The following is a 17,166-nucleotide window of genomic DNA, read 5'->3' as shown; positions in this document are numbered from 1 at the left end:
GCAACCCAAAGGACTAGCCACACTACCATACATCAGGAGCATTTCCGAACTGACAGCCAGACTACTGCTACCACTAGGACTCATAACGGCACACAAACCAACAGCCACTCTCAGACAACAACTCACCAGGACGAAGGAGCCAATACCCAGCATGAGCAAAACCAATGTGGTGTACGAAATCCCATGCAAGGACTGCACAAAACACTACATAGGACAAACAGGAAGACAGCTAACGATCCGCATCCATGAACACCAACTAGCCACGAAACGACACGACCAGCTATCCTTAGTAGCCGCACACGCAGATGACAAGTAACATGAGTTCGACTGGGGGCAACACTACTATTATAGGACAAGCCAAACAGAGAACAGCCAGGGAATTCCTAGAGGCATGGCACTCATCCACAGATTCAATCATAAGCACATCGATCTGGACCCAATATACCGACCACTGCAGCGGACAGCTGGAACTGACAACCGGAAGCGGCAGATACAAACCACTATAAATACCGGAGGAAACATCACAGAAGCGCTTCACAGGAGGATCCCAAGCACTGAGGATGTCACCTAAATAGGGGACGAAACGTCTACAACACAAATTCCCAGCTCGGCGAACAGAACCACAACAACGAGCACCCGAGCTACAAATCTTCTCACAAACTTTGAATATCTATTGAGCTCAGATAGACTCCACAGCCTACAAGGAACAGAATACAAGCATGTAGCCTGTGGACCTGAAATGAAAACACATTAAACCTGCCATTTACATGGTAAATTCTGGGTAATGTCACTATAGCCCAGTAGAGCTGCTCTCTCACCAGAGAGAGAGAGACAGAGACAGAGACAGAGAGGGAGAAAGAGAGAGGGAGAAAGAGAGAGTGGGAGAAAGAGAGAGGGAGAAAGAGAGAGGGAGAAAGAGAGAGGGAGAGATGACTGGTGGTGGTTTAACCTGAGGGTCACCAAGCCTCAGGTGAGTGGAGAACATAGAACATTCCAGCACAGTACACACCCTTTGGCCCTTGATGTTGCGCTGACCTGTGGAACCAATCTGAAGCCCATCTAACCTACACTATTCCATTCTCATCCATATGCCCATCCAATGCCCATTTAAATGTCCTAAAGTTGGCGAGTCTACTACTATTGCAGGAAGAGCGTCCCATGCCCCTGCTCTTCTCTGAAGAAAGAACCTGCCTCTGACATCTGTCCTATATCTATCACCCCTCAATTTAATGCTATGTCCCCTCATGCTAGTGATCACCATCTGAGGAAAAAGACTCTCCCTGTCCACCCTATCTAACCCTCTGATTATCTTATATGTCTCTATTAAGTCACCTCTCAACCTCCTTCTCTCTAACAAAAACAGCCTCAAGTCCCTCAGCCTTTCCTTGTAAGTCCTTTCCTCCATACCAGGCAACATCCTAGTAAATCTCCTCTGAACCCTTTCCAAAGCTTCCACATCTTTCCTATAATGTGATGACCAGAACTGTACACAATATTCCAAATGCAGCCGCACCAGAGTTTTATACAGCTGCAGCATGACTTCATGGCTCAGAAACTCAATCCCTCTACCAATAAAAGCTAACACACCGTATGCCTTATCACAACCCTATCCACCTAGGTGGAAACTTTCAGGGATCTACATGCATGGACACCAAGATCTCTCTGCTCATCTACACTACCAAGAATCTTACCATTAGCCAAGTACTCTGCATTCCTGTTACTCCTTCAAAGTGAATCACCTCACACTTTTCCACATTAAACTCCATTTGCCACCTCTCAGCCCAGCTCTGCAGCTTATCTATGTCCCTCTGTAACCTGCAACATCCTTCGGAACTCCACTGACCTTAGTGTCACCTGCAAATTTACTAACCCATCCTTCCACACCTCATCCAGGTCATTATAAAAATGACAAATAGCAGTGGCCACAAAACAGATCCTTGCGGTAACCCACTAGTAACTGAGCTCCAGGATGAATATTTCCCATTAACCACCACTCTGTCCTCTTTCAGCTCACCAATTCCTTATCCAAACCACTAAATCATCTTCAATCCCATGCCTCCATATTTTGTGCAATAGCCTACCGTGGTGAACCTTATCAAACACCTTACTGAAATCCATACACACCACCTCAATTGCTTTACCCTCATCCACCTGTTTGGTCACCTTCTCAAAGAGCTCTGTAAGGTTTGTGAGACACGACCTACCCTTCACAAAACCATGCTGACTATCCCTAATCAACGTATTCCTTTCTACATGATCATAAATCCTATCTCTTATAATCCTTTCCAACATTTTACCCACAACTGAAGTAAGGCTCACAGGTCTATAATTCCCAGGGTTGTCTATACTCTCCTTCTTGAACATGGGGACAACATTTGCTATCCTCCAGTCTTCTGGCACTTTTCCTGTCAACAATGACGACATAAAGATCAAGGCCAAAGGCTAGGCAATCTCCTCCCTGGCTGCCCAGAGATTCCTATAATAAATCCCATCTGGCCCAGGGGACTTATCAATTTTCACACTTACCAGAATTGCTAACACCTCCTCCTTGTGAACCTTAATCCCATCTAGTCTCGTAGCCTGTATCTCAGTATTCTCTTCGACGACATTGTCTTTTTCCATTGATGAAAACTATTCATTTAGCGCTTCCCCTATCTCCTCTGACTCTATGCACAACTTCCCACTACTATCCTTGACTGGCCCTAATCGCACTCGAGTCAGAAGTTGAGAAAAAACTTTTGCCATGTGAATCTAGGAGTGTGCCAGGAGTCGACACAACACAGAGGCAGGTCACATGACCAAACAGGACATTGGTCCAAACAAATTAATCTGTGTGTATGTGTATATGTACACACACATGCCTGCGTACAGACTCATCTTTCACTGGATCGTATTCAAGAGTGGAAACTTTGGCTGATTCAATAATTTCTTTGTAGGGGCCACTTTCCTGTTTGCACATTAGCCGAGTCAGCATATCACAGGAATCAAATGAGATACTTTCTGCTTCCTCGAGTTGTCAGTGATTTCATTAACACCTATAGGAGGTGCTCAAAGCCACAATTCAAGCCCAGATTTTGGATGATCTCACACAAATGTGGTTATATCATTTCTACCTATGATTGTCAAAGGTCATACATCCCAGAGTTCACAAGTTGCAGAGAGGAGATCTGAGGTGGAATCTTGGAATAACCACAGAATCCCTACAGCATTCAGCCCATCAAGTCTACGCTGACCCTCCAAACAGCATCCCACCCAGACCTAACCCCTTCACCAATCCACCTTGCCTGCACTTGCCTGGACACTAGGGGCAAGTTAGCACGGCCAATTGACCTGACCTGCACACCTTTGGACTGTGGGAGAAAACCAGAGCACTCAGAGGAAACCCAAACAGACACGGGGAGGTTGTGCAAACTCCACACAGACAGTGGCCGAGGGTAGAATTGAATCCGGGTACCTGATGCTGTGAGGCAGAAGTGCTAACCACTGAGCCAATTAAAACTGATAAAAGTGATCAAATTTAATCCCAATTTGAATAAAGTACAGGGTTTTCTTATGGTTACTATCCAACGGAAGCATTCCCAGGTTGTCCCGGTTTCTTGTGTGTAAAGACAGTCGGGATATTGCAGAGGGAGGTATTTATATGTTCTAAGTCTTGCCTACCTTTTTGGGAGTGATCACTACTTCAACATTGTCCTGCCATTTTGATGAAGACCAAGTATTTCCCAGTTCAGAAGTAGCTAGCTGTCGGCTAAAGGCTTCTACATCCAGCACCAGTCCCAAATATATACTTTTCTTTTAAACCAGCCTTGTAGATAGTTACACAACAATTTGACAATTGCATATTGCTATGTTTGACTATGCAATCAAACAGCTCCTTGTCAAAAGAATGAATGAAGATTTATTTATCCTGGGGAGGTGATTGCAAAGTAGCATTGTTACTGGGCTAGAAATCCCAAAGCCCAGGCAATTCCTTCAATGAATTCAAAGCCCACCATTTAGTATAATCTAGAATTAAAACCGAGTCTAAGTAAGGGTGACCAAGGAGCAAACATTAACTGTTCAAAAAACTCATTTGAAGGGGTAGCACAGTGGGCAGCACCATTGCCTCACAGCACCAGAGACCTAGGTTCGATTCCACTCTCAGGGGGCTGTCTGTGTGGAGTTTGCACATTCTACCCGCATCTGCGTGGGTTTCCTCCCACAGTCAAAAGATGTGTAGGGGAGGTGGGTTGGCCATGTTGACCGGCCGCATAGCATCTAAGGAGGTGTAGGCTAGGTGGATTAGCCACAGGAAATGCAGGATTATGGGAACAGGATGGGTGGGATGCTATTCGGAGGGACAGTGCAGACTTGATGGGCTAAATGGTCTCTTTCTGCACTGTAGGGATTCTCTGATTCACTAACGTCCTTGAGGGAAGGAAATCTGCTGTCCTTACCTGGTCTTGACTACATATGACTCCAGACCCACAACACTATTCTTGACTCTGAAATGGCCGAGCAAACTAATCTGCTCAAGGGCAATAATGGATGGCTAATGCTGGTCTCGTCAACATATTGTACTAAATTGAGTCCCACTTACAAATTCCTACCTTCACTTCCTTGGTCAAAGTATGCATTAATTTGATATTGGAGCTAGCTATTTGATGTGTAATATGACTGAACACTGCTGACTGTGCTTCAGATTTGATCTCATCAAGTTACATCTGATCAGCTATTTCACTTGAAAGTCCTTTATGAATTTTGATCTCATCAATTTGCAAATCTGCCTTCAAAGGACGTTAAATTGATGAAACCAGAGGCTTTCTCCGTTTGCAGTTCATCTCTGAATTCCGAAAGTGAGGTCAGATGCCTTAATATTTGCTTCTATTCGCACAATGATTCAATTTCTATTTCATGACAATTTTGTGGAGTTGGAGAAATTCACAGCACACAAACAGATCATTCACCCAATCAATGACAAATTTCTCCGCAGTAGCCAACCATTTTACAAATAATTACCGAACGTCCTTCGAAATGAATTAATACTCTCGGCTTCGACAATGGTTGGCAGCAGAGAATTTGTCATTCCAACTGCACTGAGCTAACCTTCACTTTAATTCATGTTAGGAATTGCTGAAAAGTTCTTCTCTGTCACCACCACGTCAGCTACCAGGGAATCATCGCATTAAAACTCTTCATCATTCTGAAGGACCACAAAGAGCTCATCTCAGCTTGCGTGGAAAGAGATATCACCGACTTGTCGCAAACACCTATCTTGACAAACCTGCCAAAACCCATCCCTGGTTAGGATTTAATTAAGTTTGTGCTGCACCTTTTTTCGCAGTGATCAATAACATACACTCTTACTTTCTCATCTCCTCTATTGGGAGACAGAAAGGTCCGCAGATGCTAGAGATCAAAGTAGAGAGTGTGTTGCTGGAAAAACACAGCAGGTCAGGCAGCATCCGAGGAGCAGGAGAGTCAACGTTTCAGGCATAATCCTCTCATCCTGACGAAGGGCTTAAGCCCGAAATGTTGATTCTCCTGCTCCTCGAATACTGCCTGACCTGCTGTGCTTTTCCAGCACCACACTCTTGACTCATCTCCTCTATTGACTTGGTCTAAAAATATTATCTGATGTTCCTCAGTGCACTTTTCACGCTTTGTCGAATCATCTTGTGTTGTGGCTTTCCAAAATATAACGAGGCACATGAGCCAGGGCATTTGACATAGAGTTGTAGAGTCATACAGCACAGAAACAGACCTTGCAGTCCAACTTGTCATATGTTGACCAGATATTCGAAATTAATCTCGTCCTATTTGCCAGCATTTGGCCCATATTCCTCTCAACCATTCCTATTCACGCCCCCTACCACCTTCGGCACTTCCTCTGGCAGCTCAGTCCATAGGTATGAATTTCATATTGTAACAAAATCAAACCACTGGTATAAGATGTCAATTGTATTGGTAAATCAGCATATTATTATATATTTCGCAGTCCCCTGCATATTGACTTTGAAATAGGTACAGTTCCTGAATTGTGGGTTATTCTGATGATGCAAACTCTTGTGATAAAGTTAAGAGTACATATCCTAAAATGCCCAAAACGTTTGGGAGCATCTGTTGGTGTTTATCAGAATCTAACTCCTGGCTGGCATTTTGGGCTCTGGAGGCTTGTGTTACGTAGCTCACTCTTGCCTTGGTCTTCAGCAGAGCCATGCAGATTCATGCCCAAAGGAATGTGTCGGTCTTGTTCAGTGGCCTGCACCAGGCCCAGTGTTTGTTCAATTTTAATGTTGTGGAAGTGGTAAAAAGAAATGTCAGCTTGCTAAGGGTAGACCCCAGGGGAACTTTATAATCTCAGTTTCGAAAATAACTGGCAGGTATCTGTCGGAAAGCTATGCATGGTTGGAGACTGCATCCTGAGGATGATCTCACACCTCCTGACCTCTGGGCTATAACATTAATCTCGTGCTTGTAGAAAAACCCAAGCCACTTTGCATTTACTTATAAGCAGCCTGTACAAATATTGCATCAGGTAATAATTGGAAATAGCACCGTGTCAGTAATCGTGCAGCCATTCAGTTTAATAAACCTGTAGTAACAGTGGAGATGTGCAGATTCAAGATTCCCACAAGCTGTGAGTAAACACAAGCCCATATTTTGGTTTGAACAGACTGTACTCCAGCTGGAGTTAAACCAGGATTCCGTCTGGCTTTTCCAGCATGCTATTTTTTTAGAACCTGAGATATCAGTCACAGATGAAACACAAAATAACTTAGCAGTGGAAATGCAAAGCAATTCTCGGTTCAAGCACAGTCCAAGACTGAAAACTCTGGTGACGCTGGAAGTGTTCTCAATGTGCAGAGATCAGGCAATTTCAATTATTTGCGAATGTTATCCACTCTTTTGTCTGTCCAACTGCTTTCTCTCTCTCTTTGGGCTCTATCCCCACCTATCGTTTCCTCCTTAACACCTCCCCCCACCACAACTTCGACATAAAAGCCAGCTTTTTTCTAGCGACCATCGGTTCTGAGGAAAGGGCTGAAATCAGTTAACTCTAATTTCTCTCCACGGATGCTGCCAGACCTGCTGAGCTTTTCCAGCAATTTCCAGCAATTGTGTTTCAACTATTTATCTAATGATCACGAGTACATTCTGGCTTCTGAGAGCACATGTCATTTCTGACAATGTAAGTGGTCAAGCTGTCAAACATTAGGGCAATACGATGGCTCAGAGGTTAGCACTGCTGCCTCACAGCGTCAGGGATCCGGGTTCGATTCCACCCTCGGGCGACTGCCTGTGTGGAGCTTGCACATTCTTCCCATGTCTGCATGGGTTTCCTCCGGATTCTTCCCACAGTCCAAAGATGGGTAGTTTAGGTGGATTGGTCATGCTCAATTGTGCATAGTGTGCGGGCTTGGTGGATTAGCCATGGGAAATGCAGGGACAGGATAGGGCTTGGGTCTGGGTGGGATGCTCTTCAGAGGGCCAGTGTGGACTTGATAGGCTGAATTGGCAGCTTCCACAGGGTAGGGACTCTATGATTCGTGACTCTATGTCAACACATCATTCATGTATTGGTCTAATCTGCACAAAAAGGCAATTAAAGTTTGCGTGTGGCAGTCACATGAACGTTGTAGCTGTCAAAAGCAGATTGAGGATCAGTTACAAATTTCCCTTCGCTTGTGCTGATCAATTAAGTGCCAATTCTAGCAGCGACAAACTAGTATTTCTGGAAAGTGGGAAGAATTGATTAACCTGAGCTCATTAGATTGGCATTAGGAAAACTCAGGAGAAAGTCAGGACTGCGGATGATGGAGATCAGAGTCGAACAGTGTGGTGCTGGAAAAGCACAGCCGGTCAGGCAGCATCCGAGGAGCAGGAGAGTCGACGTTTCGGACAGAGGCCCTTCATCAAGAAAGAAGCATGAGCCCATCATCATTTCTGATGTAGGGCTTATACCCGAAACGTCGATTCTCCTGCTCCTTGGATGCTGCCTGACCGGCTGTGCTTTTCCAGCACCACACTTTTCAGTCAGGAAAGCTCAGTTCGATATTGTCAAAAGCTCGCACAACTAGCACCAGCTGCAGTGCCATTTTTAGGTATTTGCAGACCAGTTTGGATCAGTGCTGGTCATTTCCAGGTTTCACTGGCGTTTCTTGCATCAGGCTGAAATTTATGACAGACAGTCACCTTTCCTGTCTCTCTCACTACGCAAGAGCCCACTCAAACCATGGCAAAAAGCAGAAACAAGAACAGAAATTGCTGGAGAAACTCAGCAGGTCCAGCAGCATCTGTGAAGAGGAAGCAGACTCTGAGTCTGCCTTCTCTCTACTGGTGCTGCCAGACCTGCTGAGTTTCACCAGCGATTTCCAGTTTCCGTTTCACATCTCCAGCGTCCCGCAGCGCTGTTTTCTTTGAAAAAGCGGTCTTAATCTCAGTCGGTTCAAATCAGTGAAGACACAAACATACCCTCCCCACTCCAAGTCACTGCTACATCAAAGAAAGAGGAGCAGATGGTGTGGATGAGAGGCAAAGTTAGTGTTTCGAAAAGGACAGAACTGTAACATGATAGGAAAAGAGCAAAGGGAAGTGAGACCAAAAGGATAGCTCTCTCAAAGAGCTGGCACAGGCTTGATTGAATCCTCACCCACCCATTGAGGGATGGCAATGCTGGGCAGCTGAATATTAGAAATATAGAATCCTGACAGTGTGGAAGTAGGCCCTTCGGCCCAACAAGTCCACACCAATCCTCTGAAGAGTAACCCGCCCAGACCCATTCCCCTAACCTACACACCCCTTGACATTACGGGGCCATTTAGCATGGCCAATTCACCTCATCTGCACACCTTTGGATTGTGGGAGGAAACACATGCAGACATGGGGAGAACGTGCAAACTCCACACAAACAGCCCCCGAGGCTGGGATTGAACCCCCCAGGTCCCTAGCACTGTGGGGGCAGCACTGAGCCACCATGCCACGCTGAGGTTGAAAATCAGCTGGGCACTTATAGGACTCTCTTCAGCCAACAGCCCAGTTATGCTTTTTACTAAAAAGCCAGGCCCTGGAGAGCACACGCCACTGCTTCAGCGCAAGATCCACTGCACATTTTCACTTGTGTTTTTTTTGCGATCAAGTTAACTACGTGAGCCCCTTAGTTGGTTATGTTAAATCTTCCACAGGTTAATCCAATGATTTTATTTTAACTTGCATGTTTCAAGGCTAAATAAGACAGACATTGCATGCAGTACTGTCAGTGACGATGCATGGATCAGGCCTACTCCGAGGTAAACTGCTCCTTTTCCTTTCTCACTCTGTCACCCTTGGGCAACGCTCAGTCTTCGGAAAACCACCTAGCATCACCAAGTATAGAACGTAACCTTTCCCTCAGTCTTACAGGTAGCTGGCACTCTAGGTCTGCGCCTTTCAGTGGAATAAAAGCTATCACATGTACAATCTAGCATGTGTGCGCAAACTAACCCATCAATAAACTCTCTGAATAGGATGGTACAGTGATGGAACAGTCCTGAACACTTTGTGCTTAGTGCACAATGCGTGTGGCCATTCCAAAATAATACATCACTGCATCAAATCGATAGAAACTCAATCCTCTTCCACATTAGTCACAAAGCTGGAAGGATTCCCCACAGAGTGGGGATCCAAAGTTATCAATCTTTCTCAAATCTTGCACCACTCCACTATTAGCCTGTTGAAAGGCTCATGGATTATCCAGTATCCTGGAGACATGTATTACTCCTACCAGCTCTCCTAAGATCCATCAGGACAGTTTCATCTATAGATGACCGGTGCTTCCAACGCCTGGTTTCTGAGCTCTGACCATAAACGTGAGGCAGTTGTTATAGGCACCTTGGAAAAGCTTTGCTCTCACAATGCATAGCACAAGTTACAAATTAGCATCGAGAAGGTTTTCTCTTCAAAGACTGCAGACAAATAAAAGGTTGCTGTAATCATAAGGTTAGAACTAGAAATCTTGGTGATCAATGAGCCCACTTGTGAAACTGAACCTTTTTGTCTATAATTTTTCAATTAGACAGTGATTTCAATTGTGTTGCCAACTGGTAACATTTTTGAGTTCAATCATTTATATTATTGCAAAGGTACTAAAAGTTTATTTTATTTAGGTCCCTCACAGCAGTTCAATGTTAACAGGCTGTTACTGAAATCGCCAACCACTGCAGCTGAAGTCTCACTAAAAGCAAAAGCAAATTCCCTGCAGATGCTGAAATAAAGACAGAAAATGCTGCAAATTTTCAGCAGGTCTGGCAGCATCTGTGAGGACAGGAACATAATGAATGCTTCAGGACAATGACATTTTATCAGAACTAGAGGAACATGGAAAATGCAACAGGTTTTTAAGCGAGTGAAAGGGGAAAGATAGAGATACAAACAGGAAGGTTTCTGAGAGGGTGGATACTGTGAGAGATTAAATAACAGAGTGGTGACAATGTCAAAGAGAGTGGTAATTGTCTTTATGACGAAACAAAGGATTTGTTCAGAAATAAATGCAAAGTTCTGGTGACACACATCCGGTCTGGAGACAGAAACAGAGCTAACGTTTCGAGTCCAGTCTAATCCTTCATCAAAAACCATTCTGAAGGAAAGTCACACTCGGCTCGAAACATTCACTCTGTTTCTCTCTTCACAGATGCTACCAAACCTGCTGAGTGTCTCCAGCAACTACAGTATTCAAGGATTTATCCAGATTGGGTATGAACAGCAAAAGCATGATTAATAATGTCAAAAGGCCAAGAAAAAAACCCCTTGGAAAATATGATGAGAGAAACGTAGAGCTTGCAGTTTAACATTGTTAAGTCCAGAATGTTGCAAAGTGCCAAACAGGGAGATGAGATGCTATTCCTCCAGCTCCCTTTGACCTTCATTGTAACACTGAAGCAGACCGAGGTCAGAGATGTCAGTGTGAAAGCAGGGTGAAGAATTAAAATGATAAACCACTGGTAGCTCAGGATCAACCACTAGCAAGATCCCAAGTGTCCAGCGGCTTGTCTCTTCAAGATTTCACTTTGCTCTCACACTGACATCTCTGTCCTCGGTCTGCTGTTGTTTTCCAATGAAACTCTCCACAAGCTGGAGTTAAAGCATGTCAACTTGTGTTTAGGCACTTTACAGCTTTGTGGAATCAATATTCAGCTCAACAATTTCAACCCAGCTCCTCCTCTCATCTTTTTGGATTTGGGCATAGCTGTTTATTATTCTGCCATTCACACTCACACTGAACAAGTTCTTTGTTTGTTTATTATAACCATGACCACTCCCTTTGTTTCTGGTACTGTGAAACGTTTGGTGAGTTCATCGAATTCTTCCCCCATACCTTCATCCCTCCCTCCACCCTTTCAGTTACTTATAAAGTATTAGGGTCCTATTTTCTTTCAGTTCTGACAAAAGGTCCTTACTCTGAAATATTCACTCTGCTTCTCTCTCCATTGACACAGCCAGACCTGCTGTGCATTTCCAGCACCTTGTGGTTTTATTTACGGCTGAGCTCTCACTTTACCAGTATCTCTCAGAGCCACACTGGGATCTTAAAGAGACCTTAAACGTGAGACAAAACAAGTGGGTTGGAGAATGGCGAGGCAAGTGCAAAGTAGAACAATGTCTGACACAATGTGAGATGGTTGCAAAGCAAGAATTTGTTGCTAATCCCAAATATGAATCACTGATCATTCTAATCAACAGGACAGCTGCCAATCTGGCATGGCCCTTTCATGTGACAATGTTTTTTTTTCTTTAACGCTCTCCTTCTGTAAAGCTTGATGTCATTACTCACCCAGTGGTTGCCCAGCCACTATCCTGTTGTGTTCTCCAGCCACTGCAGCCCGGGCATTCCGTTCAAATACGTACTGCACAAACGCATATCCTTTGTGCACAGAGCACCCCACTATCTTGCCGTACTTCCCAAAGATGGCCTCCACATCTGCCTTCTTCACAATGGCTGTGTTTAGGTTACCAATGAAGACTCTGGAGTTGATGGACTTGGGGTCATTTTTATTGGTCACATTACTGGTCACTGACTTACTTGACATTTTCCTCTAGGAGGGACCTGCAAAAGTATAAATGAACTTTGAGCAAAGAATGATCTACGCGGCTCGTTGTAAAGTTTCATTCTTTTAGGTTCTCTGTGCATAGGCGTTAATTAAGTCACTAACGGGTTGGAAAATGAGGAATTTGAATCAAACAATGGCGTTAATTCTGCGCATCGTGCTGCTGAATACTGCAGCACCGATGCTGCTTACTATGCAGGTGGGGATATGAGAAAGCAACCACACTGCATTCTGCTCGTATTCCAATCCATGCCGGGACTGAGTTGAGGAACGTAACCTGGAGGTTATCACAACTCCAGATCGCGTGTGGGAATGCAGGTATATTGCCAGTCGGACTGTCCAGGCTGAACAACACCTGCGCAATGAGGAGATACTTGTGGAATAGTGCACTAACCCTTGAAACAAGAAAACTCTTAACACAGACTCATTTCAATTCAACGAAAGATAAAGATGGGGAGTTAAAAAAAAAATCACCAGATCTTTTGCAAAATTAAAAGCAAATTACTGCGGATGCTGGAATCTGAAACCAAAAGAGAAAATGCTGGAAAATCTCAGCAGGTCTGGCAGCATCTGTAAGGAGAGAAAAGAGCTGACGTTTCAAGTCTAACTGACCCTTTGTCAAAGCTCTTTGTCAAAGCCGGCTTTGACAAAGGGCTTTGACAAAGGGTCAGTTAGACTTGAAACGTCAGCTCTTTTCTCTCCTTACAGATGCTGCCAGAGCTGCTGAGATTTTCCAGCATTTTCTCTTTTGCAATATTGAGTGGTTTGGTTTCAAAGTAGTTTCTCCAAAGAAAATTTGTAACCTTCCCTAAATAGTTGATGAGCATCGTTTCAGGTGGAGTCTTAACATCGATGAATGCCTCTGAGAGTTCAGTCGTCCTGCAATCTTGGGTTATAAAGCTAATAATCCAAAGCTAGCCCTGAATCCCATCTTCAACAGAAATCTCAATTAGCTAAGCACAGCACTAATCAATACTGTGAATGAGGAAAATCAGCATGGTTTGCAGTTCATTACTAAAGTCCTTGGTGTGACCTGAAAAATGCTGATAGAAACATAATGATATTAAATAACGTTGCGTTTGTGCTTTAAAATACATTCAGCATACACTGCTAAGTCCAGGAGCATCTTTGAATTAATGTTAAATGAGATGATTTGAGTTCAGGAACAACTTGGATTTCTTTAGAACATTTAACCAAGTGAAATATCACAGGGGGCTTCACATGAACTATTTCTGGTGACAGTTGACATTTAGCCACTTTCGGAAATTAGTAGAGGTTACGAAATAATGAGGTCCAAGAGATGGGTTTGAAGTGGAGAGGTACAGCAAACAAGTTTCAGAGCCAGGCAACTGAGAGGGGATTAAAATTGTGTCTGAGAGGCCGGAATTGGATGAACATAGAGTTCCAAAGGGTGAGACAGCTTGAGAGGAGAAGGAAGTGGTGAGGCCACGGAGGATGTGGACACCAGGGTAAAACTTACATCATCAACTGGATGGGGAGGAGGGAGGAGGGAGGAGGGGCGGGCAGTGTAAGTCAGTGAGCGCAGGAGTGTTGAGTGAACTCGTCCCAACGTATCTTCAATGGAAACTGGGTCATTGGCTATTTACACACACCAAAGAGGATCAAATTCAGCTTGCTCACCCACTTGGGACACCGTGAGGTTTTGATCCAGTGACTTTATGCACAGCTATAGTGATTTGTCAACCTTATTCATTATACCCATTGAGTAGATGTCACAGAGAGGGGCTGCTTTGAAAGCAAGGCTGCTTGCAGACTGTGTACTGAGGCATAAACAAGAGAACGGAGCATCCGAGAAACAATTCCAAGTGTAAGATTATCTCCCTTTATCAGAACTTTGCGGCAGTTCTCCACAAAACACACTTTGCTTTTAATTCCAAGTGTTTGGGTTAGATTCCTGTCTTGGGAAACCAAGGTGAAAACAAAGCCTGATTGCTGTTGGTTTCCATGAGCCAGCAGACTACAAGCTATTGGACAATTTCCAACAGCCACTTTGGAATTCTAATAACACAGAAGTAGCAAACGGTGAACAATTTGATTCTGGAGATGAAGGACACGTTAAATTCTCATCGTGCTTTAACTCCAGGAAGACAGTGCTTAACATCAGTGCTATAAGCTAAAGTACTAGACCATTTAGCAAGCCAAACATGCTCTCTGAACTTACTTACCCAAATGTTTTCAGACTAAATTTTCTACCTTCTTAGTATCCCTTAAAGAATCCTAATTTTCCAGGTAAACACCTTTATTTTTCTTTGAAACAATTGTTATTTGATTTTGTATCTCTGGTTCTAACTTCTCATCAGGTTTTTATACAGGTGTTTTATAAGCAGCTTCTTTTAATGTATTTAATTTCAATTCTTTGAATGTATTCCCATTTCAAAAGTAGGACCCAGCCCTTGTCTAGCCTATTGGTTCCCTTCATTACTTACTTAAATCATTCCCATGTCTCCTTTTCTCCACATGTCATCAAAATGGAGATTCCTCCTCTCAGGCACAGTCTTGGAAAACCATTGTTCATACGTTCCTCCAACCACGCAGCCACCACCAATGTCAGATTCACCGGTCTATAGTTCTCAGGCTTCTCCTTATAGTCTTTCTTAAATAAAGGCACAACATTAGCCACTCTCCAGTCCTCCAGCATCTCACACATGCCTGTAAATGATACAAATGTCTCTGCTAGGGACTCCACAATTCCTTCCCTAACTTTCCACAATGTCCTGGGATACACTTGATCAGGTGCTGGAGATTTATTCACCATTTTTTTTAAGGCCTCCAATGTCTCCTCTTTTGTAATGCAGACTGCTTTCAAGACATCAATATTTATTTCCCCAAGTAGCCCAGCCTCCATTTCTTTCCTCACAATAAAAACTGCCATCCACACATGGATGAGAGATTCACTTGATCTGTACCCAACGTATACCTCCTTCTTAATTTTTAACCAGAGCCTCAATCCTTTATTCATCCATCGTTCCTTACTCCTACCAGTCTTGCCTTTGACTCTAACAGAAATATAGAGTCCTAAAGTCCTACAGCATGGAGACAGGTCCTTTGGCCCAAGCCGACCAAAAGGTCCATCCACACTAACCCCATTTCCCTGCACCTGGCCCATATCCTTCTAATCCTTTCCTATCCATGTATTTGTCCAAATGCCTTTTAAATGTTGTTAATGTACCCGCCTCAACCACTTCCGCTAGCAGCTCATTCCATTTGCGTACCACCCGCTGGGTAAAAAAGTTGCCTCTCAGTTTCCCTGTTATTCTTTCCCCTCTCACCTGAAACCGATTCCCTCCAGTCCTCGATTCCCCAACCCTGGGAACAAGACTGAGTGCATTGACACCCTATCAATGCATCTCATGACCTTACACACTTCTATAAGATTCCCTCTCATTCTCCTATGCTCTAAAGAAAAACGTCCTAGCTTGTCCAACCTCTCCCTGTAACTCAGACCATTGAATCCTGGCAACATCCTTGTAAATTTCTTCTGCACTCTTTCCAGTTTAATAACATCCTTCCTATAACAAGGTGGCCAAAACAGAACTGCAGTTTCACCAACATCCTGTACAACTGCAATATGACTTCCCAACTTCTATACTCAGTGCCCTGACTGATGTAGGCCAGTGTGACCAAAGCCTTCTTCCCTGCCCTGTCTACCTGGGACTCCACTTTCAGAGAACCGTGCACCAGAACTCCAAGGTCTCTCTGTTCTGTTACACTCCTTAAGGCCCTACCATTCACCAGGAAACTCCTACCTTGATTTGACTATTCAAAACGCAAGACCTCACGTTTATCCATAACAAACTCCATAATTCCTCTTAACTCTTGTTATCTCAGTTTTGAAAACCTCCAATTTTCCAACAAAATTGCAACAATTAAAAGGCATCTGGATTGGTATATGAATAGGGAGGGTTTAGAGGGATATGGGCCAAGTGCTAGCAAATGGGACTAGATTAGGTTAGGATATCTGGTTGGCATGGGCGAGTTGGGCTGTACATCTCTATGACTTTATGACTCTAGTGTCCCTTTACCTGCAAACAGCCTACCCCAATCAACTTTTGAGAGTTCCTGTCTCATACTGCCAAAATTGACATTACTCCAATTAAGAACATTAACCTTTATACAAGGCCTATCCTTTTCCATAACTATTTAAAACTATTAGAATTCTGATGACTTGCCCCAAAGTGCTTCCCCACGACACCTCAGTCACTTGCCCTGCCTTATCTCATAACAGAAGGGCAAGTTTTGCTCCTTCCCTAGGAAATACATCTACACATTGATAAAGAAAATTTTCTTGAAGGCACTTAAACTCCTCCCCATCTAACCCCTCAACACTACGGCAGTCCAAGTCTATGTTTGGAAAGTTAAAATACCTTACTAGTTCAACCCTACTTTTCTTTTAGATATCTGAGATCTGTCTACATTTTTGCTCCTCAGTTTCCTGCCGACCATTGGGGGGCTATAGTACAATCCCATCAAGGTGAAAATCCCTTTCTTATTTCTTAATTCCACCCATATCGCTTCACTGGACGATCCCTCAGAAAGCTCCTCTCTAAGTACAGCAGTAACGATTTCCCTAATCAAAAATGCCACTCCCCCTCCTCATTGAGCTGCTAGTCCTGCCCCTTCCACAGCCGTGTTTCTGTAATAGCTATGATATCCCAGTCTCATATTCCCATACATGCCCTGAGTTAATCTGCCTCACCTGTAAGACCCCTGGTATTGAAATAAATGCAGTTTAATTCCTCAGAGTTACCTCGTTCTCTGACTTGCATTTGCCTGCCTTGTTTAATTAACTTGCTCTCTTTAACTTCTGAACCATCCTCATCTGTTCCTCTATTCTCATTACTATCTCCACCTCTGCTTGTTAAAGGCTCCAAAAATCACCTGCAAATCTCCCTGCCAGGATATTGGTCCCTCTTCAGTTCAAATAAAACCTGTCCCTTTTGAACAGGTCTGTTCTGCCCCAGAAGAGATCCCAATGATCCAAAAATCTGAATCCTTTGTCCTCTGCACCATCTCTGCAGCCACTGATTTATCTGCCCTATCTTCCTATTTCTACCCTCATTTACACGGGGCACAGGGAGTAATC

General features: G+C 43.9%; 1 protein-coding gene across 3 annotated transcripts in view; it reads right to left on the bottom strand.

Annotated features, from left to right (window-relative positions):
- LOC122558575 (RNA-binding Raly-like protein) overlaps positions 1-17,166 on the bottom strand; it is a 1,039,906-nt gene that overhangs the window by 753,945 nt on the left and 268,795 nt on the right. For all 3 annotated transcript variants that reach the window (XM_043707327.2, XM_043707325.2, XM_043707326.2), the window contains exon 3: positions 11,789-12,061. In XM_043707327.2, the coding sequence (XP_043563262.2) occupies positions 11,789-12,044 (256 nt within the window). In that variant the 5' untranslated portion in view covers positions 12,045-12,061. The remainder of the gene's footprint in view (positions 1-11,788; positions 12,062-17,166) is intronic.

The sequence above is a fragment of the Chiloscyllium plagiosum genome, unplaced genomic scaffold (assembly GCF_037043375.1).
Source record: "Chiloscyllium plagiosum isolate Xiang-an unplaced genomic scaffold, Cpla_swu_hap1 HiC_scaffold_17, whole genome shotgun sequence".
In the NCBI taxonomy this organism is placed as follows: domain Eukaryota; kingdom Metazoa; phylum Chordata; class Chondrichthyes; order Orectolobiformes; family Hemiscylliidae; genus Chiloscyllium; species Chiloscyllium plagiosum.
This window is presented reverse-complemented; position numbering and strand designations above follow the sequence as displayed.